The sequence below is a fragment of the Trachymyrmex cornetzi genome, unplaced genomic scaffold (genome assembly GCF_001594075.2).
Source record: "Trachymyrmex cornetzi isolate Tcor2-1 unplaced genomic scaffold, Tcor1.1 scaffold1426, whole genome shotgun sequence".
NCBI classification, from domain to species: Eukaryota; Metazoa; Arthropoda; class Insecta; order Hymenoptera; family Formicidae; genus Trachymyrmex; species Trachymyrmex cornetzi.
Window position 1 is genome coordinate 5,889 of NW_017296012.1, and position 26,114 is coordinate 32,002.

The window sequence follows — 26,114 nt, forward strand, 5'->3', positions numbered from 1 at the left end:
AGAGAGAGAGAGAGAGAGAGAGAGAGCAAATACTTATATTTTAATATTTATATCTTAATAATCACAAATTTTTGAATATTCAGCTATGTATTGCGGTTTGTTAATACTTCATACATATTACATTTTGAAAATGGCATCTGGAGATCAATCATCTTTATATCTGAATGAGATTCGCAGTTTAAGCGAATTACCAATGAATAGACTGATTCACTTAAGATCTTCCCTTGCAAGCAATAATGGTAAATCATTGTAAATCTTTTTCATTAAACAATTTATTATTAGAATACAAGGTCGACAGATTTAAATGAGCATACAAGGTAATAATTAATTAATTTATTCTATTATTCCATTCCTTATGAGATAGAGGTATACATGTATACAGCACGCACGTTTCAGACTTAATTTAGCTGTCTTTAGCAACTCAAAAAAATTACGTAAGTTTAATATAATAGACCGAATTGTTAAAGGATCTCATCTTACATACAAACGCCACAAATGTCACATAATACTCCTCTACGGTGTCAGTAGGCAGTCATGATATACGTTGATGTCCATATTATAAAACTCGTATTGTAAACCTTCTTTGGTCTATGGCGAGAGCGGCTAACGTCAAATTATAAAAAATTATGTATATGTACCATCAAGTTAACGGTAATGTGAATGCATACGATGTCATAATTTAATTATGATCAGAGAAATTATAAACAAGAAAGATATATATATATATATATAAGCATGAACGCGTGACACTGAGACGTCGAGTGGCTTACCACTCGGCGTAATTGACTCGCAATCTGTAGATCCGGGTTCAATCCCATCTGCGCCCACTGCTCACATATGCGATTTTTCGCGTTTTAAGGAGCCGAAAATATAGCTCCACCTGATTTTACGCTTGCAAAGCAGTAACTTCTAATAATTTTTTCTTGGGCCAAGCTGCGATTGTGTTAATAGGATTCGAAGGTAATAGAGAGCATGTTCATAAGGTTGCTCAACAGCGAAATTTTTTATCTGCCTGATATATTGTAACAACTTTACACAAATACGCTACTTAATTAAATTAAAAACATTGATTATATTTATTGTACGTACTTTTTTTTTAAAACGTCACGCTTAATTAAATTAAAAACATTGATTGTATTTATTGTAGGTGAGAGGGGGGTAGCTTTTAACAGTTTTCTTCTCAGACTCATAAATTATTATGTAATAAAATTGTTTGTATTTCTGTTGTGCTAATAGTTACTACAGATATTGAGTACCACTTGAGTTTTATTTTTTAATTTGGTACAGCAGTTTTTTTTTCAATAAGCATCATTTAGATTTTACAAATACAAATATATAAATGCTTCTTTTCGAAACGCACTCTTTACCTTTTCGCACTCTTTACCTTTTAGTGCTTTCTTTACCTTTTTTTAAAAAAGTTAAGTTTATATGATATTAAAGTTACTATGACTTTCTTTTTGGGTTTATTAATAATAAATGTCACGACGATGGTCATCTGTATACTAGTAATAATAAATTAACATTGCATTAGCAGAATTTAATTTGGCGCCATTTGCTAATATCAAACTTTTATATAAATGATAAATGATACATATCACTAGAGTTAAGTAAATCTTTAGATTTAAAACATTCCAGCACCAACCCCATCATCTTATAACAGGATATATAAAAATATCAAATTAAATATCACGACAAAGGTCATCTGTATTTAATAAAAATATTTTTAAAGATTAAAGTTACTAGATATTACTTTTTTTAGGAGGCTGTATAATACGGCTGAATAAGAAGGCAGTAGAATTTAACTTGTGGCATCAGTCAATGTAAATCTTTTTTACAAGTGATACATATCACTAGGGTTAAGTAAATTTTGTGACAATAATTTTCACGTAATAATTTTTGAAGAGGAATTAAAACTATTATAAATATATGATATATTGGATATATTGGGATGAAGAAACCTTCATATTATTACTTGAATCAGAATAGATAACTTTTATCGAAATTCCCACGTCATTACCTTGATTGTCACATGCAAAGCTTTTAATTAGCAATAATATCAAGAAAGTAGGAAAGAATATAAGAGTCAAATTTGAACAATTGATATACAATATATAATGTGAATCGTTTAAAATCTGTACATTCTTAATTACTGACTATAAGATATTTGGTAATATTACATTACATGTTTTAGTATTATGATTATGCTATCTTCAGATATTCAAAAAACGAAGTAAAAACATAGTAACAAAACGCAGGGTAAAACTGCAGAAAAAAGGAGCAACCGCCGACGATCTTGACCTTGACATGTGTTGTCAAGGTCATGACCCTGAGCAATCTTCAACAAGTTTTAACCGTCGTTCGTTATTTGTTAAAAAGTTATTAACAAAAAAAGTTTGAAGAAATAACGTTTTAATTCTGCTTAGGGACGCACGATTTCCACGCAAAGCAACTCCAATCCCACTTCTCCCCTGCTTGGGGGCGCACGACTTCCACGCGAAGCGACTCCCACCCCACCTCCCATCCTATCCCCACGCGAAGCGTGGAAAGTCATTATGTAAGCAAGAAAGGGTATAAGATAATTTTTAATTACATAATAGTAGAAATAAACCCTTACGGAAAAAACTTTGAAAATTTCAGTGTTTATACTCAAATTTGAGTGTAAACCTTAATTTTGGGAGTTTACTCTGAAATTTGTGTTTACACTTAAATTTTGAGTGTTTACACTCTAACATTGAGTATATACACTCAAAGATTGAGCGTTCACAACGTTCATACTCAAGTTTGAGTTTACACACTAAACATCTAAAAGTTACCCTCAACACTTGGGAATGACACGCAATAAATGAGCATCAACCCTAAACCTTTGAGTGTCTTCAAAATTGAGTATATAAACTTAACAGTTATTTGAGTTTTACTTTCCATGATTAAGAGAAATGCCAAAATATTGAATGTAAATGCCGCAAATATTTGAGTACTTAAAAATAATGGCGTTTACAATTTAATATTTGTTCTGAAATTTTTATTTGTTTTGAAATTTTTATTTGTTTTGAAATTCTAATATTTATTTCTATTCCTATAATAATAGTTCCTCCATTGTACGTAGGGTCTAAGGGTGAAATCACACGGTGCGGAAAAGAAAATATGTCACAAAAGCAACCAATCAGCTTTATTCTGCGTTATTCCGAATAGCGCTAATTGTTGTTTCAATGGGCACATTCAGCGGACTCAACAGGTGAGGGCGAATGCTATGTTCGCTGTTATTGGTATATTCTTTTAGCTCATCCAATCAGAATTTTAGATCTGGAAGAATATACCAATAACAGCGAGTGCTCACTCGACTGTTGAGTCCGCTGAATGACGCATTCTTTGTTCCGCAATCATTTTCCGCACCGTGTAATTTCACCCTGACGCTCAAGTTAACTACCAAGTTCAGATTAACACTCAACATTCAAGTCATTAATAACACTCAAGTTGAGAGTTATACTCAAGTTGATCGTTCAAAATAGTCATTAATTGAGTGTTACCTTGAGTGTATTTTTTCAGCGTTTTTTAAAGTGTAAACACTCAACTTTTAAGAGTTTTTTCCTTAAGGATACCGAAGTGTTGAGGGTAACCTTTAGATGTTTAGTGTGTAAACTCAAACAGGAGTGTGAACGTTGTAAACGCTCAATCTTCGAGTGTGTATACTCAATGTTTGAGTATGAACTCTCACAATTTAAGTATAAACACACAAATTTCAGACTAATCTCGCAAAATTTGGGGTTTACACTAAAATTTGAGTATCAACACCGAAATTTTCAGAGTTTTTTCCGTAAGGGATAGGTCAGGTCGTTGGGTTTAAACTAGGCCATTGACTTTCTTAATGCGTTTCTATTCTGCGAATTCTAAGTATCTGATGATGGCACAATTATGATGCCGACACATGTAATGTAACACAATGTAACATTAAGTTTTTAAAATTATATTTATATTTTTATATCAATTTATTGGAATGTAAAAAAATTTTTAACGTGTTACACATATATTATATTCGAACTTGACTCTAATTTGCCCTTTTATATTCTTGATATTATTGTTAATCATGGAAATTAAAACTCAAATAACTGTTAAGTTCATATACTTAATTTTGAAGACACTCAAAAGTTCAGGGTTTATGCTCATTTATTGCGTGTCATACCATTACGGAAAAAACTCTTAAAATTTAAGTGTTTACACTTTAAAAAACATTGAAAAAATACACTCAAAGTAACACTCAATTAATGATTATTTTGGACGCTCAACCTGAGTGTAACTCTCAACTTGAGTGTTATTGATGACTTGAATGTTGAGAGTTAATCTCAACTTGATAGTTAACTTGAGTGTCAGGTTGAAATCACATGGTGCGGAAAATGATTGCGGAAGAAAGAATGCGTCATTCAGCGGACTCAACGGTTGAGTAAGCTCTCGCTGTTATTCGTATGTTCTTCTAAATCTAAAATTCTGATTGGATGAGCTAAAAGAATATACCAATAACAGCGAGCATGGCACTCGCACTCAACTGATGAGTCCGCTGAATGCGCCCATTGAAACAACCAATTAACCCTTTTCGGAATAACGCAGAATAAAGCTGATTGATGCTTTTGTGACATATTTTCTTTTCCGCACCGTGTGATTTCACCCTTAGACTCTACGTACAATGGAGGAAGTATTATTATAGGAATAGAAATAAATATTAAAATTTCAAAACAAATACCAATTTCAAAACGAATAAAAGTTTCAAAACACATTAAAATTTCAGAACAAATATTAAATTGTAAACGCCATTATTTTTAAGTACGCAAATATTTGCGGGCATCTACATTCAATATTTTCTCATTATCTTAATCATGGAAATTAAAACTCAAATAATTGTTAAGTTTATATACTCAATTTTGAAGACACTCAAAGGTTTAGGGTTTGCGCTCATTTATTGCGTTTTATACCTAAGTGTTGAGGGTAACCTTTAGATGTTTAATGTGTAAACTCAAACTTGAGTATGAACGTTGTGAACGCTCAATCTTTGAGTGTATATACTCAATGTTTGAGTGTAAACACTCAAAATTTAAGTGTAAACACACAAATTTCAGAGTAAACTACCAAAATTTAGGGTTTACACCCAAATTTGAGTATAAACACTGAAATTTTCAGATTTTTTTCCGTAAGGGTACCCAAGTGTTGAGGGTAATCTTTAGATGTTTAGTGTATAAACTCAAACTTGAGTGTGAACGTTGTGAACGCTCAATCTTTGAGTGTATATACTCAATGTTTGAGTGTATCAGGTATGTAAATATGAAACCGTAATTTTTTAATAGAAAATACAAATTTATTGCATGAAAATGATAAAAAATATTTTATTCGAAGTATTGCTCATCGCAAGCTATACATTTTTCCCACCTGTCTGACAATTTGTGGATGCCACGCCAAAAAAATTGTTGCTCTTTTGAGCCAAACCAGTCATCTAGCCATTATCGTACATCTTCGTAAGAAGTGAAGCGCTGCTGAGAAAGTGCGTGTCCCATCGATGCAAATATGTAGTAATTGGACGGAGCCAAGTCTGGTGAGTAAGCCGCATGCGATACTATTTCCCAACCAAACGCCTTAATGGTTTCCTTGATCAGTTTTGCTGTGTGTGATGGTGCATTATCATGAAGCAAAATCACTTTGTGGTGCCTTTTTTTGATATTCTGGTCGTTTTTCACGCAAAACTTGATTCAAATTGATCATTTGTTGTCAGTAGCTTTCAGTATTAATGGTTTCGCCAGGTTTTAGCAGTTCATAATAGATCACACCTTTTCTGATCCCACCAAACACAGAGCATTATCTTCCGTCCATAGCGATTTGGCCTTGCAGTCGATGTCGATGGTTCGCCTGGAGTTACCCATGATCTTTTACGCTTAGGATTCTCAAAATATATCCACTTTTCATCGCCAGTCACAATTCGATGGAGAAATGACTTTCTTTTGTACCTGGCGAGCAGCATTTCGCAAGTGGTTTTTCGGTTTTCCTGCTGTCTTTCATTCAGTTCATGTGGAACCCATTTTCCCATCTTCTGGATCTTTCCCATGGATTTCAAACGTATGGAGACGGCTTCTCGTGTCACATTCAATTGATCCGCGAGTTGTTGTTGAGTTTGAGCGTCATCTTTATCCAACAATGCTTGCAATTCACTGTCTTCAAACTTTTTCGGTGGTTCTCCACGTTCTTCGTTTCTCACGTCAAAATCGCCACTTTTGAATTTTTTAAACCACTCAAAGCACTATGATTTACCAAGATCATGCTCACCGTAAGCTTCGACAAGCATTCGATGAGCTTCTGCAGCAGTTTTCTTCAAATGGTAACAGAAAATCAATGCTGTTCGCAAATCGCGTAGTTTCCAGGCACAAAATTCGACATGTTCAACGCTATTACAAACTATATTGTTGTATGAAACTTGTATTGTTGTGAGTTGAAAATCTTTGTCAGATGTCAGAACAAGGAAATGGCGTCAATGACGCAGTCTGACGGCAAATACATTAACAGCTATAGCCATCTATTGGTAAATTCCGGTTTCATATTTACATATCTGGTAAACACTCACAATTTAAGTCTAAACACACAAATTTTAGAGTAAACTCCCAAAATTTAGGGTTTACACTCAAATTTGAGTATACAAAGTTTTTTCCGTAAGGGCTGATATTAATTTCTTGAATGGAATGTTAAAAAATACAAAATATAACAGCATACAATAAAAAGGAGGCACAAATAATAATAACAATAGTGGCTATTTTTCAGCTAGGACACAGAACATTACACTATGTTCCATTATGTATAAGATACTTGTTGAAACGCAGTTTAGTTTCTTAATGTAACACCAGAATGCATTGTAATCTTCCATTCTTATTCTTATAATTATATTTAGCGTATCAATAATAAATTTATGATTTTTACTCAGACTTAAGTTATAATTTTTCCAGAATTGGCAATTTTTGAAAGTTTTATTGCAAAATAAATACGACTACCAAATAACTTTTTGAAAAGTTGGTAACATGGACGTATTTTACATGCTTACTACTTAACTTTTTACAGTGCCGAACAGTGTAACACTGTGTCATAGTTGGAACACTGTGTAAGACACAGTGTTACACTGTGTTACCTGTATACCTGTCGTTGGATAACACCCAGTATATGCTTTTACAGTAAGTTAATTAGATTAAGTTAAAGAAACAAGTTGCTATATAATAAATAAAATTATAAAAAATTTTCTCTTAACATAATATGTGCATACATACATCGAGTTTGTATGGAACAAAGAGCAACATAAAATAAACGAGAAATTAAAAATAAAATTTTAATAGTTAACACTTGAAGATATGTTACAACCATAGGCCATAGATATACATAAGTATTATAGATACTATAGATAGTTAAGATAACTGATATGCGTTGATTCGCATTAACTGATAGTATCGCCATTGTCGCCAATGTCGTCATATGTAAAGAAAATACGGTGATCACGGTTTCTTTCCCTCAAAGCGTGGGAAGAAATTTTCATTCCCGTTCTTTCCTAGGTTTTTTCCCTGGTTCTTTCCCGATTCTTTCCTTCCCTCGCAACATTAGGGTTAAGTTAAGTCCGAAACGTACGTGCTGTATATATCTCATAAGAAGTGGAATAATAGAATAAATTAATCGGTTGTCACTTTGTATGTTCGTTTAAATCTGTAGACTTTGTATTTGTTTTGTTATTGCTTTGCAATCTTACTAGGTAGTCCAGTCGTCAGAGATCTGACATCTAAAAATGATCCGACCTGGCTGAAATTTTGTGTGAATGTACATTAGTAGTCCCCAAAAAAGATGCAAAAAAGTTTACCACTCGTACCCCCGGGCTTCTTCAGAAATTGCCCCCTAAAGGGGGTAAAAAACGGAAAACATCGATTTCCCAGAAATCTGTGCATGGAAAAAAAAAGTTTCAAACAAAAAATGTAGCTGACACGATTTTGAACAAAAAAGTTCCTTACCACTTTCTTTGTAAAGTGAACCATTCTCTCAGAAAAAACGACTCAAGTAACGAATTATTTTGAGTGTCAGTTGCGCGCGAGAAATGAAATATTTGATAAAAGAAAAAATTTTTATCAAGTACGCGGTAAATATTCAATAACTTTTGTTCCCAGTGACCTACAGGGACAAATAAAAACGCATTTTAAAGGGGAAGAGTTCAGCTTTCTGATAGAACAATAATATTTTACCACAAATGAAGTAAGATTGTTCAAATCTGTTAATGAAATGAAGGTTTCGAGGTTATGGCCGTTTTTTTGCCATTTTCCATATATGAATAAAATTTATCAAATCTGATGACAAATATGTATGGAATCTTAATTCTTATAGTATAAACTGCAGTACCTATACTATAAATTTTCGATTTTGATGTTTTGGAAAAAATATGACGAGTTTGAAATACGCCTAAAAATGCAAAGGTTCCGACTCCCTGTTCGAGGGAGGGGTGGTAAGGGGGGGTTATAAACTTTTTAGGGACGATCAGATGTTAAATATTAAGTGACTTTTTTGTTCAAAATCGTGTCAGCTACATTTTTTGTTTGAAACTTTTTTTTTTCCATGCACAGATTTCTGGGAAACCGATGTTTTCCGTTTTTTACCCCCTTTAGGGGGCAATTTCTGACGAAGCCCGGGGGTACAAGTGGTAAACTTTTTTGCATCTTTTTTGGAGACTACTAGTGGACATTCATACCAAATTTCAGCCAGGTCGGATCATTTTTAGAGGTTCAGTGGTATTTTTGCCTCTGACGACTGGACTAAGGGTGTTAGAATAATTTAATTTTTTTTGTTAATATAATTTATTACTATCAAAAAATGATCAAATGTTATTTTAAAATAATATTGACATCTATTATGTACATGTACTGGATTGATCAGAAAGTTCGTGGCGTTTTTTTAGCACCAAATTGTATTTACAAAATCTTCGTAAAAAATAAATAAAATTTAAATAAAAAAAAAACGGTTTTGAAGCTTGAAATCTTTACTTTCGAAAGGTTACTATGTTGTTTGAGTTTTTGTGAATTTGGTAATTTTTACATACAGAAAACTACGAGCTGAAAAAGACGGAAAATGTTTTTCTAACTTTGGTCTATCATTTGCCCAAAAAAAAATTTATAAAAATTTTCGACTTTTTATCCAAGTAAAAACTTAAAGTTTTCCCTACAAAATCGTTTTTTAAAAATGTTCCTAAGATTTTTTGTTACTGAGTTATCGTGAATTAAATAAAAAAAGCATTTTGACTTTGATTGCTCATAACTTCGTTAAAAATCATCGCACTTTAAAAAACCAATTTTTAAAGCTAAAACTCTATTGAATGGTATAATAACAACAAATATATTTTATGTATAATTTTGAGCTTAAAAAACGGCACGAACTTTCTGACCAACCCAAAATATAAGCTGTAATTATTATACTTGTCTATTTTTATATTATTCATAGATATTAATAACGAACATGAAAATGAAAATATCGTGTCCAGTAGAACATTACCATGGACAATGCCAAAGGCTTTGTCAATGTCATTGAAGAAAAATAACAAGAAACCTATAAGACGACACGAAGAACACTATGATGAAAAAGGCAAGGACACAAAGATTTCGAAGATCTTTCAGCTGGCAATAACTGCACTCTCTTTTCTGGCATTCGGTGGTTATCTCCTTACACTCATAATTACAGCAATTCGTCGCAATAATGGAAATGGAAACGGAAATGTCGTCATATTTTCAGTAATAATTAAATTAAATTTGTATAATGATTATAATAAAATTCTTACTATTAGAAACTAAGCAATTAAAAAATCTATTCAGTAATTATTTAAATGATAGTCATTTTTATAGCTGCAAAGTTTATTTGTTATAAATTTAACATAAATTAATTTTACTTTTTCATTTAAATATAACTTTTCTATTTATATAGTTATTCATATAACTATAAATAGAAGAACAATTTCTTATTATTGTACTATTCTCTCTCTGTAAGATATTTTTACATTTTTTATAATTTAATTCTAAATAAGCTGTTATATTTTAAGAAGCTGTATGTTTGTTTAAAGATTATTGGTATACGTATAAAGAACTGCAGCTATAGGATATATATATATATATATATATATAACTCCGGTATATACCGCACCTATCAAAAACTTAATTTATTAAGTATTATTTACTATGTTTAAAGTAAACGAAATATCCCTAGTATCACAAATTATTGGCGCAATATTGGGAAACGAATGTACAGCCAATATTAAAACATTGGATAACCAATATTGGTCCAATATTGTAAAGTAGACGCCTAGTCATATCTAGCCAATATTGTTTCAACAATATTGGACCAATATTGGGAATTCAATTTTTACCCAATGTTTTACATTGGTTATACATTGTTTTTCCAATATTTTGTCGATATTGGGTAAAAATTTAATCTCTAATATTGGTCCAATATTGTAAAGTAGACGCCTAGTCATATTTAGCCAATATTGGTTCAACAATATTGGACCAATATTATTTCAACAATATTGGACCAATATTATTTCAACAATATTTGACCAATATTGGGAATTCAATTTTTACCCAATGTTTTACATTGGCTAAAAATATTGTTATTCAATATTTCGCTAATATTCTTGAAATAATGGCTAATCAATATTAGACATAATTGAGTGAAAATTCATTTACCTATAGGATTTGAATCTGGGACCTGTGGACAATGAGTCTTCTGCGTTATGTGCTACACCATTTCTTCGATTGATAAATGTGTTACTTAATTGTACATATATGTTATAAACAATTTATACCCAATAATAAAGACAAATAAATATTATATTATATAGCCAATATTGTGTAATGACTGACATGCAATATTGGCTATACATTGACATTTATTTTATAGCCAATATTGACATCGCATTGGGAAATCTTGGCCAATGTATCCCCAATATAATCAATATTTAGCCAATCTTAGCCAATGTATAGCCAATGTTCTATGCTATTAGGGATATCAGTAAAAACTTTGTACTGTCTACTACTATGAAAAAAATATTAGAAATCCGAAATATTTTCAGATTAAAAACTATACTTTTTGAAATCTTGCATTTTTGCTATATATATTAGATGTACAACTTTGCCCCCGAAGTTCTTTTTCGAAATTTGAGGCTTTATTGTAAAAAACTGGTTATACATTTATGATTCAAAGTATTGTCCATCGCTGGCCACTACTTTCTCCCATCTTTCGGGCAGCGTACGAATCCCGCGTCGAAAAAACTGGTCATCTTTTGAGGCGATCCACGAATCGATCCAATTTTTTACTTCTTCATAAGACCGAAAGTGCTGGTCAGCCAGGCCGTGTGCCATTGATCGAAACAACTGATAGTCAGAGGGAGCAACGTCTGGAGAATACGGCGGGTGGGGTACGACTTCCCATTTCAACGTTTCTAAGTATGTCTTGACCACTTTCGCAACATGGAGTCGAGCATTGTCATGCTGCAAAATCACTTTATCGTGTCTCTCGTTGTATTGCGGCCATTTGTTTTTCAATGCTCGTCTCAAAAGCATCAATTGCGTTCGATACCAATCGCCTGTGATTGTTTCAATCGGTTTTAACAGCTCATAATACACTACGCCGAGCTGGTCTCATCAAATACAGAGCATGACCTTGGAGCCGTGAATATTCGGTTTGGCCGTCGACGTGGAAGCATGGCCGGAAACTCCCCATGATTTTCTGCACTTGAGGTTATCGTAATGAACCCATTTTTCGTCCCCAGTCACAATGCGATGCAGAAATCCCTTTCGTCTTTGCCTTTCAAGCAGCTTTTCACAAGCAAATAAACACCGTTCAACATCTCTCGGCTTCAACTTGTACGGCACCCAATTTCCTTGCTTCTGAATCAATCCCATGGTTTTGAGGCGTTTTGAAATGGCTTGTTGAGTTACTCCCAATGATCGTGCCAATTCTTCTTGATTTTGACACGAGTCTTGATCAAATAATGCTTCCAATTCTGCATCTTCGAAAACCTTCTCTCTTCCACCGCTATGCCGGTCTTCGACGTCAAAATCACCGTTCTTGAAGCGTTGAAACCACTTACGACATGTTCTTTCACTAATAGCGGCCTCACTATAAGTATTTGAGAGAATTCGATGAAGCCTCAGCCGCAGATTTCTTCATATTGAAGCAGAAAATTAAAACCTCCCGCAAATGACGAGAATTTGGCTCGTAAACTGACATTTTCAATCGAGAATAACTTTATGATGCAGACACAAATCGACTAATGTTTCTATGGGGTTATGTTGACAGATGCTCAAGTTTATTGTATGACGTCTATGATCTATTTATTTCGACCACCACTTACCGCTAAAGCCATCTATAGGAAAACGGCGGAAGCAAAGTTGTACACCTAATAGATAATGGGTGGGATATATGGCAAAAATGCAAGAGTTTCAATAAACTAAACAAAGAATACGAAAGCAAAGCACTTGTATTTTGCTCTATACAACATGCTTTACTATTCCTCTAAACGTATGTATCACGAAATAACCACTAGGTCTTTTACGCACCTTACAGTAATCATTTTAAGTAGATTATAATTTATGATGATGCTCCTTGTTACACACACAGTGACAAATCGATTCGACTCACAATAATTTCATTAATATTAACAGTAAGAAGCTGAAATTATAACTCAATACTAATATAACATAAAGGCATCCCTTACGGAAAGAGACACTGAAAATTAAGTGTTAACACTCAACTTTGAGTGTTAACACCTAATTTTCAGGTGTTAATACTCAAAGTTGAATGTTAACACTTAATTTTCAGTGTCGCTTTCCATAAGGGATGTAACAGAGTAGTTGCGAGAAAATTACCCCCACTCCTTCTATTTTGTCTGACTTCCGCGGCGTAAATTTCAGCGCGGCGCATATACCGGAGTTACCCTAGTTATTTGGAAAATCTTTTGATATTTATGATAAGAATACGAATTAATTTTATATAAACATGTTTAATTATGCAAACAATTATTAATTATTTTTTCCAGAATCTACAAAGTCTACAAAAACTAAACCGCCCCAAACGAAATATTTTAATATTCGATCCGATGGAAAATAACTTCGAAACAGACAAACTCTATGAAGGAATGATTATGCTTTCAAGAAGTTACGCCTTATACAATTGACCACGAATTGTAAAGTCTGTGTTTTACAGATTTATTATTTATTCATGACTATATTACTATATTAAATGATGAAAAAAAAAAACATATTATATATCACGTAATTATATATAACATAATAATACATGCATATGGTTGTAATAAATTAAAACAAATATTTCATTAAAAAGTGCAGCAAAATTTTAAATGTAAATTTTGCAAAAAATTAATTAATAAAATATCATTTCCAATATTATTTATGAAGTTAGTTGCTTTTATTATGGCGCTAAAACTACATAGATATAATCGTGAAATCCGAATGAGTAAAACAATAACAATAAAATGAATTAATAGATCCTTGAAGAACTTTTTCTTATATTTTTCTTTTCTTATAATTTTATAATGTGCTTAAAAATTATACCGATCGATTAATTATTCTATTTAAGAAATACATAGCATATGCAAATATGCAGACTCTTGAAAATCCTAAAACCTAATAAAATCGAATAGAAGACCATGCTATGTACATATTTCGAAGAATATTCTTAGCGTGTAGGTAGAGAGGCAGCTTCAAACATGGCTCTTCAAATAAACATCTAAGTGGCTGTGTACTCCGCAGACCTACACGTAAAGATAACCATATGGCTCTTGCAAAGATATCATCGACTACACATATGTCTCTATACCATTGTTCCATCGATACATAACTATGAATTCTCGTACATAAAAAGCTTTTCGAAATTTCTGATTACATGACGTTCATTAATCAAAAATTTCATGTCTGAAAGTAGCAATTATAAGGTATAACATCTATTTCGTTATAGTTATTTTTAATTTGCTCATTTTAAGTGCTTTCATTACATTAATCAAGCTATAATTATGGTGCTTAATAGAATTGTATCAAATTGAAACTATAAGTTTTTAATGCTTATTACGATCATTATAATATTATTATTAGTAAAAATGCTGAAATACTTAAAAATAGAATATCTAAGTTAATTTTTGTTCTTAAATTTTTAAAGACTTTATATTACAAAATGTCGATTAAAAAATATCCAAAATAATTCATATTTTAAAACAGCAAAATACGATCAATTGAAGAAATCAAAAACTGTATGACACACACATACACACACAGATTTTATTTATACAATATAAAATCAATAGTTTAACGTACATTAAAGACAATTTGTTATTATTACCATTGCTATAATTTTTATTTTTTATCTTTTCAAAGCATCTCTCTCTCTCTCACGAAGAATATTACTTTAGCTTAACATTTATATCCGCAGCATCCGACTCATCATTTTGACCAGACCAATCTTCTTATAGTCCCGCCTACCAGTATTTTCGTGGACCAATCCAGTTAATCCAGCGAAATCACAACTGGCGGTGGTAATTTTTTCAGCCAGAAATTTCTCGACATGTCAGAGTTTCATTCACTCATTCACTTTTATGCTCTTCTATAATTCTCTCAAATATTTTTTGCGAAAGTGATAAATTCTTTATTAATAAATTCATTTAGAGAGAGTCTCTTCTTTCTCAAATTTATTTCCATTAAACCAATATTTAACGTAACTGTGTGCATTTAAAAATAGTGTTATATAAAGAGTGATTGAAGAAAGTGAATTAAAGTGCATAGTGAAGTATAAGTTATATTAATTGACGAACATTATACTAGAATTCATTTTATGTTATTTTTAATAAGTTTTTGTGTAAATTTACATTTTATATAAAAAAGACGGGCACAAAATACAAACGCATATTTTTCAAAATGTTATAAATGCAGTTAACGCAGATACCGTGCAAATTTTTGACAAGTTTGGAAGAGACGATGAATGACGTTAATGCTTTCAACATGGATAATTCTAATTATTCAAGACAATTAAAATTTGGTATAGATCGCATATTATCGAATGAAATTTCCACAAGAAAAATAGGTGAAGGTTTACACTACTTACTTAAAATTTACAACTGTTATATGAAATTGTTCACTTCTAATATAATTATTATAACTGATTTACATAATTTATTCACAAATTTTTTAAAATAATTTATGCATCAATTACGTCTTCTTTTAATCGAACCTATACGTATATAGTATATTAACTTTTTCTTAAACATATTTTTAAATAAAAGTTGTAGTTTTTAGTTTTAATATTTCTTTGTGTAACAGTAATAAAGTTCTATATTATTACAATTAAATAATATATATATTATTATTTATATATCTTATATAATTTTTAATTTACCTAAGTTGATACGTTGATATAGATATTTTTAAGCCACTTCCAATACAACTCCCACCAATACGTTGTCCCTGCAAAAGTTGTGAACAATGCGAAACTGTCAGAACTTGCATTTCATTCCCGCATGCCTATTCGTCATTATCTGAGGGTACCACATCTGCATCTTATACTGGGCTAATGGAGAATTTAGGAACTTTATATCGGCCAGCACCATTACGCCCCATACCAAAAGGTAAATTACGTTTAATATTGCTCAATTTGCTCAAAATTTGTATTAGATAAATTTAATATTTTACATACTGTGTGTACCGCGTAGAAGTATTGAATATTTTTATAATCGTAGAGAATGATCTTTTTCATTAAAAATAAAGTCTTTCTCTCTCTTTCTCTCTCTCTCTCTCTCTCTCTCTCTCGAAGCAAGTTTATTATTTAAAGCATCGTTCATAACTGTTTAAGATTGCACAAATTTTAGTTAGTTCGTTTCTTAATGTTCCCTTGTGGGAAAATATTAGTGAATTGAATTAGTAAAAAAAACTATGTACCAAAAAATGTATAATATTCGATTTGAGTAATTTTCCAATTATTTCCAATTATTTTTTCATAAGTCTAATAGTATAATATTTTCACAAAAGTTAGTTTATCAGAAAGTATTAATTAATTACATTTGAATATTAAGCAGAATTTTTCTGTAAATATTTGTAACAATGTCTTGGAAAGATTCAACTGACAATGAGCATCGCAAGTTACGTCATTAACAAATGTTACCATATGGATATACTATCTTGTACTTCTGATATTCGGGAGCAAGTAGAACAAAATATTTACGTGTCAGTGTCTTCACGTGTTTCCTGTCTGTGTTTAAACGACATCTTAAGTGCCACCCAGCGTTTATACATGGTGTAAACAGCGGTTTCTATGCGCATTTTCTTGGTTGGTTGAAATCTGGTAGTACTCGTATTTATTCTTTTTTTTGTTTAAAGCTACTTATTCTCTATCTCTTCTATCTTGTTTTATTTTTTGTTCCTTCCTATCCCTCGTCTCTTCTCCACTATCAATAAAATTAATGATACATACATATAAACTTTTTTCGTATAAAATAAAATTTAAGAATGAAATAGTATATAAATTTTTATACATATATATATATTCTTAATATACAGGGTGTTTCCTCTAACTTGACCATCTAAAATATCTCCATTGTTTTTAAACAAGAAAATACCAAAGGAGAAAGTTGTTCGATTCGAAGGGGCACATATTATGATGGCCAAAAAATTTTTCTCAAAAGGTCATATTTTTTGAGATTTCAAAATCACCTCCACTTTTTTAAATGGAAGTGTATAATTTTTTTTTACAAAATATGATTCCTCTAATTATTCTGCATATAAAAGTATTAAGATAGTATTATTAAAAAACCAAAAATCAATTTACGAGATATTTTATACTTTATTCTGGCATATATTGACATAAAATGTTAAATAATTCGTAAATTATTAATTTTTTTATAATCGTACCTTAATACTTTTACAAACAGAATAATGATATAAATCAATTGAAAAGAAAACACATAGTTGCTTTAAAAAAATATGTATGCAAAGTGGATAATTTTTTAAATAAGCAACTGCGTTTTCTTTCCACCAATTGATTCATCTCATTATTCTGTTTGTAAAAGTATTAAGATACGATTATTATTTTATGTTAACATGTGCCAGAATAAAGTTTAAAATATCTCGTAAACTTGTATTAGAATGAAGTGTAAAATATCTCGTAAACTTGTATTGTTTTTTTTTGTATCACTATCATAATATTTTTATATTCAAAATAATTAGAAAAATCATACTATATAAAAAAATCATACGATTCCATTTAAAAAAGTGGAAGTGACCTTGAAATCTCAAAAAATATGACCTAGAGAAAAATTTTTTGGTCATCATAATACGTGCCTCTTCGAATTGAACAACTTTCTCCTTTGGTTTTCTCGTATCATTAAAAACAACGGAAATATTTTAGACAGTCAAGTTAGAGGAAACACCCTGTATATATAATTAATTAATATACAGGGTATATTAATTAATATACAGGGTCGATAAGTAAAAGTGTCGCATAGGGGTAGAGCAAATTAAACTGAGTCGAAAAGTCTTCTACCATTTTACAATTTTTGCAACAGTTAACAGCATATTAATGATATTAATTACTAAAAATCGCCGAATAGTGGTTTTCAATAATTTTTTACTCAAGCATTATCAACTTTACAGAAAAACAGCAAGTGACAAAAATTATTTATTTTCTTCTCATAGAGTTCTGAGAGTTTTTTCAGAATTTTTTAGTATCGCATTTTCTCATATTGATAAAAATAGTTGCCAATAGGGAAAAGCAGTATTAAAAAATTAATAAAAAATTCTGAAAAATTTTTAGAAATCTAATAATAAATATATAATAATATGTAAATATAATTTATAAAAATGGTATATCAAAATAGACATATTTAATAAATCCGTTCCTTTAGCAATTGTATGTATTATTATAGCAATATCGAATTACCCATATTTTTAGCAAACCTTGTTTATAAGAATTAAATAATAAGCTTATAAATGTAATATAATAATAGAAATAGAATATAATTTTAATTTTTAGCAATATCAATTTTTGAATTATTAGATACAAGTTTAATGTGATTATTAAACATTTAACCTTCTCTTAAGCTACTCCTATTTTCTTCCATATTTTTACATAATATTAATAATATATAAATTATTATATTAATTCTCATTTAACTTGTTATATTAACAATATTAAAAATCTTTATTTTAGACCGCATATATAAAAACACAATCAATGATAGAAATGAAAATGCCTATAACGGTTGAAACTGGATCTTAATTGCTTAAATAATTCAATCTTGAATTACTATACATATATACCATATATGCACTTGTATATATACAGGGTGTGGCACCAAAATCCGGACAAATCGAACAATTTCTTTAAACAAAATGTTTTTGATGAAAAATTAAATATTAAAAAAAATCCTTTTACATGGCACTTGGGGGATCCCTATAGAGCATAATTATTCGATATATCCCCCATTAGCTTGAATTATGGCCTCTATTTTCTGTCTGAAGCGTTCACACGCACGCTGCAATGTAGCGCTGTCCATGCCGACGAATGCTGCCTCAATAACGGTCCTTAATGACGTCACGTTGGGATGCCGAGACTTGTTAGTGACCCTTTCAACTACGCTCCATACATAGTAATCCAGGGGATTTAAATCTGGGCTGTTGGGAGCCCTTTTGACGACTGCGGGATTCCTCGCGGTGCGTTCTTTCGAGTGAATCTTCCTCGCTGGCATACTAGAATCTTCATTGGAGTGTTCTGAAGCCGTATATTTTGCCACAATGTCATAAACAGTTAATCGGGTATCCAAAAAACCGAATTATTTCAGTTGTTTAGTTGCCAGCGCGAAGGCCTTCGATGATCGCGGATCTTCGGTTATACTCCGCACTTGGTTTCAACATCGCGGCCATTTTGATAATATAACTGTTTACTACAAACATCACGTTTTCTTGGACGCCAACAACAACCACTGGCGGAGGCACAATATAGCGAAAAATTTAAATTGAAATTTGTCCGGATTTTGATGCCGCACCCTGTATACCATATTGTAGTCTTTCGAACTGCGCGCCGAATCGTTTTTTCGGGTTATAAACGCAATTAAACTACTTTAATAATCACAAATTAAATTGACAAGCAATTTAAATAATTTGATGCTACAATCAGGCATCATATTATAAAGATATTAATATGTTGAAAAACTTTTAATAAATTTATTAACACATATTTATAATATGTTAATAAATTTATTACATATTAACATCTTTATAATATGATTGTAGCATCAAATTATTAAAATTGCTTGTCGCTTTAATTAGCGATAACTAGAGTAATTTAATTGCGTTTATTGTCCGGAAAAACAATTCGAAAGGCTACAATACACAAGGTGAGGCATTTTAACCTAGGCGAATACCTCAGAAACTAAGAGAGATACAAGAAAAAGTTTTATATGAAATGTTGTAGGTTTTCTTAGGGGAAAGAAGGTGGAAATAATGGATTTTTAATAGGGGACTACCAAGGTCTGGTCAAGGTTAACATGAATTTTTTAAATGAAACCCCCATTTTTTATTGCATATTCTTGTAGCATACTCGAGAGCTTTCCAAAACACTATAATAAAATATTTTTTCATAAGGTACTTTTTGAGTTATAAGGTTTGAAAATTATAATACCGCTGGCTTTAGCATTACGCAAGGTGTCCGACCGACGGCTAAACCTCTTGAATGTTGTTCAGGATCATGTCCTAGATAACATTTGTTAAGATCAAATTCATTGGAGATTATTTCTCTTATTTTCATTTTTGTGCACTAAAAATTCATTTTTATGTATTAATTTCAGTTGGTTTCAATTTTTGGAACTTTCTTATAATACTCTTGTACAATCTTAGTTTGAAAAAGATAACATTTCTTTTATCTAAGATAAGATAAAGATAATCTATATTCTTAATAATCTAGATAAAGATAAGATAAAGCCATTTTTTCATCTAGATGATTATCTAGATAATTTTAGCGAGATAACGGAAAATACTGTCAGTGATATATTTAAGAACGATTATTCTATTCCAGCCATTGAAAGGGATAGTGACGACAATTCAGAATTAATTAATTCTTTTCTGTTAATGTGAGAGGTTTATTAACGTGAGAGGCGAGGGGACTCACGTTAAAAAAGCACCCCGAAAATATGGAGTTTACCTAAAAACTAAATTTTTATTATGTCGCGACATAATGTTAATTCGCCGAGTTAACATTATGTCGCGACATAATAAAAATTTCGTATTTCTATTATGTTCCGACATAGTTCTAATTAATAGAAATATTATTATGTCACGACATAATTTTAACTTTCATTAAAAATCGTAATTTTTTTAAGAATTCAACACATTAGACTAAATTTCTTTTATGCTATTAAAAAGTAACACGCTTGCCATATGTACATTTTAGGATTGTTATCAAAATAAATATTCTTTATTAAAGATTACTTCCTAAAGAAGAGATATTAAGTAACTGCTTTGACTTTGTGTAGAATTGCTTTTTTTCTGTACGCACGTTCACGCACACAGAAAATGCAAGCAAACAATTTTTCTATGTCGTAAATAATTTTGTTATGATACAAATATTCAGGAAATAATTCACAATTTAAAACGCGGAGACTCGCGCGACGAAAGTTCACTTTAGATCGAACTAAACTGTGTTCTTGGAAAGAGTTCTCAATTTTCCTAATTTTCGTAACCGAGATATTAATTTCTAATATGTTCTAATGTAATTTCGGAAATGTTTCCGAACATACGTGCATGCAAAAATAAATTTTTCGTACGAAGATTTCGTTTTGATATGAACAGAGAATGATCATGGCTCAAAGGATAATTATAGCTGGAAATTCGACGCTATTCGCGACTCATGTCTAGCGACGACCATTGCTGCTTCTTATAAATAACGCGTGCCTAGCGACGGCGAGCGCGCGCGGCGCGCCGCGCTGAGCGGTCCTATCGAGCCGCGCGCTTGGATTTGGTGGTGGGCCGGGCGAATTTGGATATTTTTATAAATAAATATCTCGTTAACTATTGCGAAAATTGAAAAATGGTAGAAGGCGTTCCGTTTCAGTTTAATCCGCTCTAACTGTCCATGATATTTGTCAGGAGAGTTATGGGACACCCTTTATATATATACAGGGTATTTGAAAATTATCGGCTAATCGATCACGAGCAGGTAGAACAACCGAATTGAATCGAAAAATCTTATACCATTTTGTAGGTTGCGCAATAGTTAACGAGATATTGGCTGCAGTCCATTTGACGCTACAAACGCTTCGAAGCGTTTTTGACTAGTCAATTTGTAAAAGTCTTTGTTCTGATTGGTTGCTCAAACGTTTCGAAGCGTTTGTAGCGTCAAGTGGACCGCAGCCATTAACGTTTAAAGATAGCCGAATAAGGGCGTCCGGTCGGCCTACTGCTGCCGAATATACAACCTACCATCCCCACCGATCGCACGGCGCGCGGGCCGCTGGGCGTGGGGATGACCTGCTAGACTGCGTTCGGAAATATCACCCGAGTGTCCCCGCGTATTGTTTTATCCTTGTTGTTAACCCATTGTTAAACAAGGATATGATGATATATGGAGACACCCGAGTGATATTTCCGAACGCAACCCTAGGTGTGCCGTTTGAATCGTTTGAAGACGTTTAGTGGCAGTTCCCACTCCCAGCGGCCCGCGCGCCGTGCGATAGGTGGGGACGGTAGGTTGTATATTCGACAGCAGTAGGTCAGCCGGACGCGCTTATTCGGCTATCTTTAAACGTTAATATCTCGTTAACTATTGCGCAACCTACAAAATGGTATAAGATTTTTCGATTTAATTCGGTCCGTTCTACCTGCTCGTGATCGATTAGCCGATAATTTTCAAACACCCTATATTGTATATATACAGGGTGTTCGAACCTTTTTTGCCAATCACTTTTGTGTAGATAGAGCGGACTAAACTGAGTCGAAAAGTCCTCTACCATTTTGCAATTTTCGCAATAGTTAAAATAATAATTTAATAATAATAGTTTAATAAGACTCAATATTAAGATTTCGGCTTATCAGATACCAGTTATATAACCAGATACCGGAATACATGGTTTCTGATAAGTTGTAATTTTAATATTTATTTCTATTCCTATAATAATACTTCCTCCATTGTACGTAGGGTCTAAGAGTAAAATCACACGGTGCGGAAAAGAAAATATGTCACAAAAGTAACCACTCAGCTTTATTCTGCGTTATTCCGAATAGCGCTAATTGGTTGTTTCAATGGGCGCATTCAACGGACTCAACAGTTGAGTGCGAGTGCCATGCTCGCTGTTATTGGTGTATTCTTTTAGCTCATCCAATCAGAATTTTAGATCTAGAAGAATATACGAATAACAGCGAGTACTCACTCAACTGTTGAGTCCGTTGAATGACGCATTCTTTGTTCCGCAATCATTTTCCGCATCGTGTGATTTCACCCTGACACTCAAGTTAACTATCAAGTTGAGATTAACACTCAACATTCAAGTCATCAATAACACTCAAATTGAGAGTTATACTCAGGTTGAGCGTTCAAAATAATCATTAATTGAGTGTTACCTTGAGTGTATTTTTTCAGTGTTTTTTAAAGTGTAAACACTCAAATTTTAAGAGTTTTTTCCGTAAGGGTAAACTTGGGTATGATGGTCATAGTTTTTTTAAAATGCAAAAAACGTACATTTATTTTTGTTACTTTTTAACAATATTTGGGATATTACTTTCACTGAAGTTTAAAATAACAAATACTATCGAAATTAAAGAGAAAATACTTAACACAACTTTAATTTTATCAAAATATTTCAAAGTACACATTGGCCATCTTATCTGATTTTTAGGGAAAAGATGGCCATGTATGATATTAATAAAGATAGCCCTAGTATTTATAAATAAATAGTGAAAATAAAAGTATTAATTATATGTCACTTTGCAATTTACGTACTTTTATTGTGTATGTAATGTTGATTATGCGGCAGCTTAACTGTAATTTATTAAACATTATAACAATTTTTAGCAGACACTTGCAAAACTTTGCAGATAGTCGAAAGAAAAAATATTAGATAATATTTATAATATTGTTATTTTGAACAGTGTACTCATATGAACTACTATAAATATTGATTATCTTTAAGAATGACTATAAAAATGGATTATTTATCAATTAATTATTGCAGAAATTATAGTCTGTGGCCATTTTTTCCGTATGGCCATAATACCCTAATTTACCCTATATGTAAGAACAATAACGCTTCTTGCAGGCAGCGTATATAACCAATACTAAGATTTTATTCGGATCGACAAGAATTAAATAATTATAATAAGTAATTTAAGAGACAGCTAGAGAGAGACAGCTAGAGAGAGAGAGAGAGAGAGAGAGAGAGAGAAAATTGAGATTTATTGGCCATTACACACACACGCGCGCGCGCACGCACACACGACGCACACAAATTTTTTTCAACGTATATATAGAAACGTTGTACTTACGGTTCTAAATTATGATTTCAGAAACATTTCTATTGGTACAACGTTTTGTATTGGTTTCTTACGGTTATGAAACTATACATACGTTTATAATACGTATATGAAACCAATTAACATGTGCTACCTGGGCAATAGCCGCCATGCGCTTCAGCGCGCCGGGGCCGCGGCCGCCCAGTCGACACGGCGTTGCGCGAATGATTGTTTTTTTTAACCATGTTTCACCACTCTGATTAATTTAAAAAATATATATGTTAAAGTAAAGAGTCTACAGATTATTTTCATGAGTATAAAAGTGATCACTCAAAAATATCACCAAAAAGAATTCATAAAAATTCAAAACTTTTTTTAATGGTTTTGTTTTCATCGTAAAAATTTCAGAAAAGTTTTTCCAACTTATCTAAATGATATTTACAACATATATTTTTTTCATTAAAATCGGTACAGTCGTTTCCGAAGAAAACCACTTTTTTTATTTCGCTTTCCCCTTCAATAACTCCACAAAAAATTCGAGGCTAATATTTGGGGAAGTTTTACATCTTAGGAGTACCACAACTAATGATACCAATTTAAGCCTAATTGGTGCGGAGGCAGATTTTACATGCTTATTCCGCTATACCCTTTAAAGAAACTGATACTCATCGAACTAATAGAAGTCGTTTATCTCTCATGATTCTTCTTTATTATCTCTGTTTAATTCATAAAATTTCATGAATTCTTTTTTTCTCAGGTATAGGTATATTTAACATTTCCAAAACATATCTTCTCTGAAAAAAAAAATGAATAGTAATATAATTCTATAATAAATGTTTTGAAAATAATATTTTTAATATATTTCAAATATTATGAAATGGATATCTAATGCAAATTTGAGAGTTACACATATTAATAAAGATCACTAAAAACATATTATATTACATTAGTATATGAAGTTATTAAACTGTAATATACATATAAAATTTTCAGTAAAATTTGTTGGAACAAATTGTGATACTTAATATACACTTTTCAGCACTTATTTCATCTTCCTCGATGATAAACTCTTCAGAAATAAACACACGAAGAAAAAGATCGTGGTCTAGAGCAGTCTTTAGTTCTCTACAACGAAAAGGTTTGGAAAGAAGATTCTCTCTACAAAAATACATTACAAAACCAGACAGACGACAATTGGCAGCGACTTTAGGTCTAACCGATGCACAGGTTATATGATTTAAATGAAATCTGACATGTCAACCTTTTTTTTTGTAACTCTTGTAAAATAAAAAAATTATAATATTTCTGATTTCATAAAGGAAATAATATTTAAATGAAATTTTAATGAAATAATACCAATAATACAATTCTTTTTAACTAAATTTTTTTTATATTATTAGGTTAAAGTTTGGTTTCAAAATCGTCGGATGAAATGGCGACATACAAGAGAGAGCGAAAATGTTACATTTGCTGGTCCAGATTCCACACAAAAGGATTTTCCGCAAAAATTAATTAAATCTATCATCAATGATACAATACAAAGAAACGAAGAAAATATAGAAATCGATTAAATTCGATTTATGATTAAATTTATGAAATTTCCACATATATGTATATTACAAAAAGATAACTTTATTTTAAAATTAATTTATATTTATAAAAATTTATCAAAAGTTTATAAAAATTATTAAAACATGACAATTTATTATATTATAATTCCATAAAGCACCAAAAATTTTCAGAAATATCTCAGAAATTTTTCAACGGAAAAATAAAACATTTCATAAAAATTGCAAAATATGTCTACCATATTTTTAAAACAGCTCTGGAATAGCAAAATGTCCGCGATTCTTACACATGAAACCTTGCTGGAAGGTTAATGAAATGTTACACAAAGAATCCGCAATTTTTTTGAAATATTATCAAAAAGATTATAGCGGGTTTTCTCTGACTTCAGCTATTTCTAGTACTTCAAAAATGATATTTAAATATGTATTTGATTAATACTTAAATAATATTTAAATTTATTATACAAAAATTTGGTCAATGACCGAACTCACAAAAAGTTATAAAAATAATATAAAATTTATATATAAATTATACATTTATTAAAAAACTAACATACATTTCATGATCACAGGTCCTTCTTCAGTATTAAGAATATAAAATGTAGGTATGAAGACGCAGATATATTGTTCTAACATAATTTAAACGGTAATATGAAATATATAAAACGCAAAGATTACACTAGTTTACAAAAAAATTTTTTTTTCAAGTTCTTTGGATCGGACTACGTGTCTCTTATAGATTTTTAAATGCTGAAAACGATGCCGCAAACGAAAAAATTCTAGCACGTCAGAGATTTCCAAGATAATTGAGGTTTAATACCTAAAAAATAGCTTTTTTTGCGATATTCGACATATTTTTTAATAAAGAAGGTTAACGTTATCTTGAAATTTCGATCAGGTATCATGAATATATATTGTTCATCCTCTATAAAATGCATTTTTTTTTATTTCAATACCTTACTTTTTAGCCATATTATGAACGATTAAAGATAAGAACTATTTCGAATAT

General features: G+C 31.3%; 2 protein-coding genes across 2 annotated transcripts in view; both read left to right on the forward strand.

Moving 5' to 3' along the window:
• Nucleotides 1-13,213, forward strand: part of LOC108757433 (uncharacterized) — a 13,598-nt gene extending 385 nt beyond the window's left edge. The window contains exons 2-4 of the mRNA XM_018501848.1: nt 84-239; nt 9,487-9,773; nt 13,076-13,213. Coding sequence (XP_018357350.1) covers nt 86-239; nt 9,487-9,773; nt 13,076-13,213 — 579 coding nt within the window. The 5' untranslated portion in view covers nt 84-85. The remainder of the gene's footprint in view (nt 1-83; nt 240-9,486; nt 9,774-13,075) is intronic.
• Nucleotides 13,214-14,980: 1,767 nt separating this feature from the next.
• Nucleotides 14,981-25,108, forward strand: LOC108757434 (H2.0-like homeobox protein). The gene is made up of 4 exons (XM_018501849.1): nt 14,981-15,129; nt 15,464-15,670; nt 24,577-24,764; nt 24,938-25,108. The coding sequence occupies exons 1-4, from the start codon at nt 15,024-15,026 to the stop codon at nt 25,106-25,108; spliced, it is 672 nt and encodes a 223-aa protein (XP_018357351.1). The 5' UTR covers nt 14,981-15,023.
• The last annotated feature ends 1,006 nt before the right edge of the window (nt 25,109-26,114 follow it).

Bases quoted from the DNA above. Each gene is read 5' to 3' on its own strand.
- LOC108757434 (XM_018501849.1), top strand. From the start codon at position 15,024: ATGAATGACGTTAATGCTTTCAACATGGATAATTCTAATTATTCAAGA. The intron at 15,130-15,463 runs GTGAAGGTTTAC...ACGTTGATATAG, and splicing joins AATTTCCACAAGAAAAATAG to ATATTTTTAAGCCACTTCCA. The intron at 24,765-24,937 runs GTTATATGATTT...TTATATTATTAG, and splicing joins TAGGTCTAACCGATGCACAG to GTTAAAGTTTGGTTTCAAAA.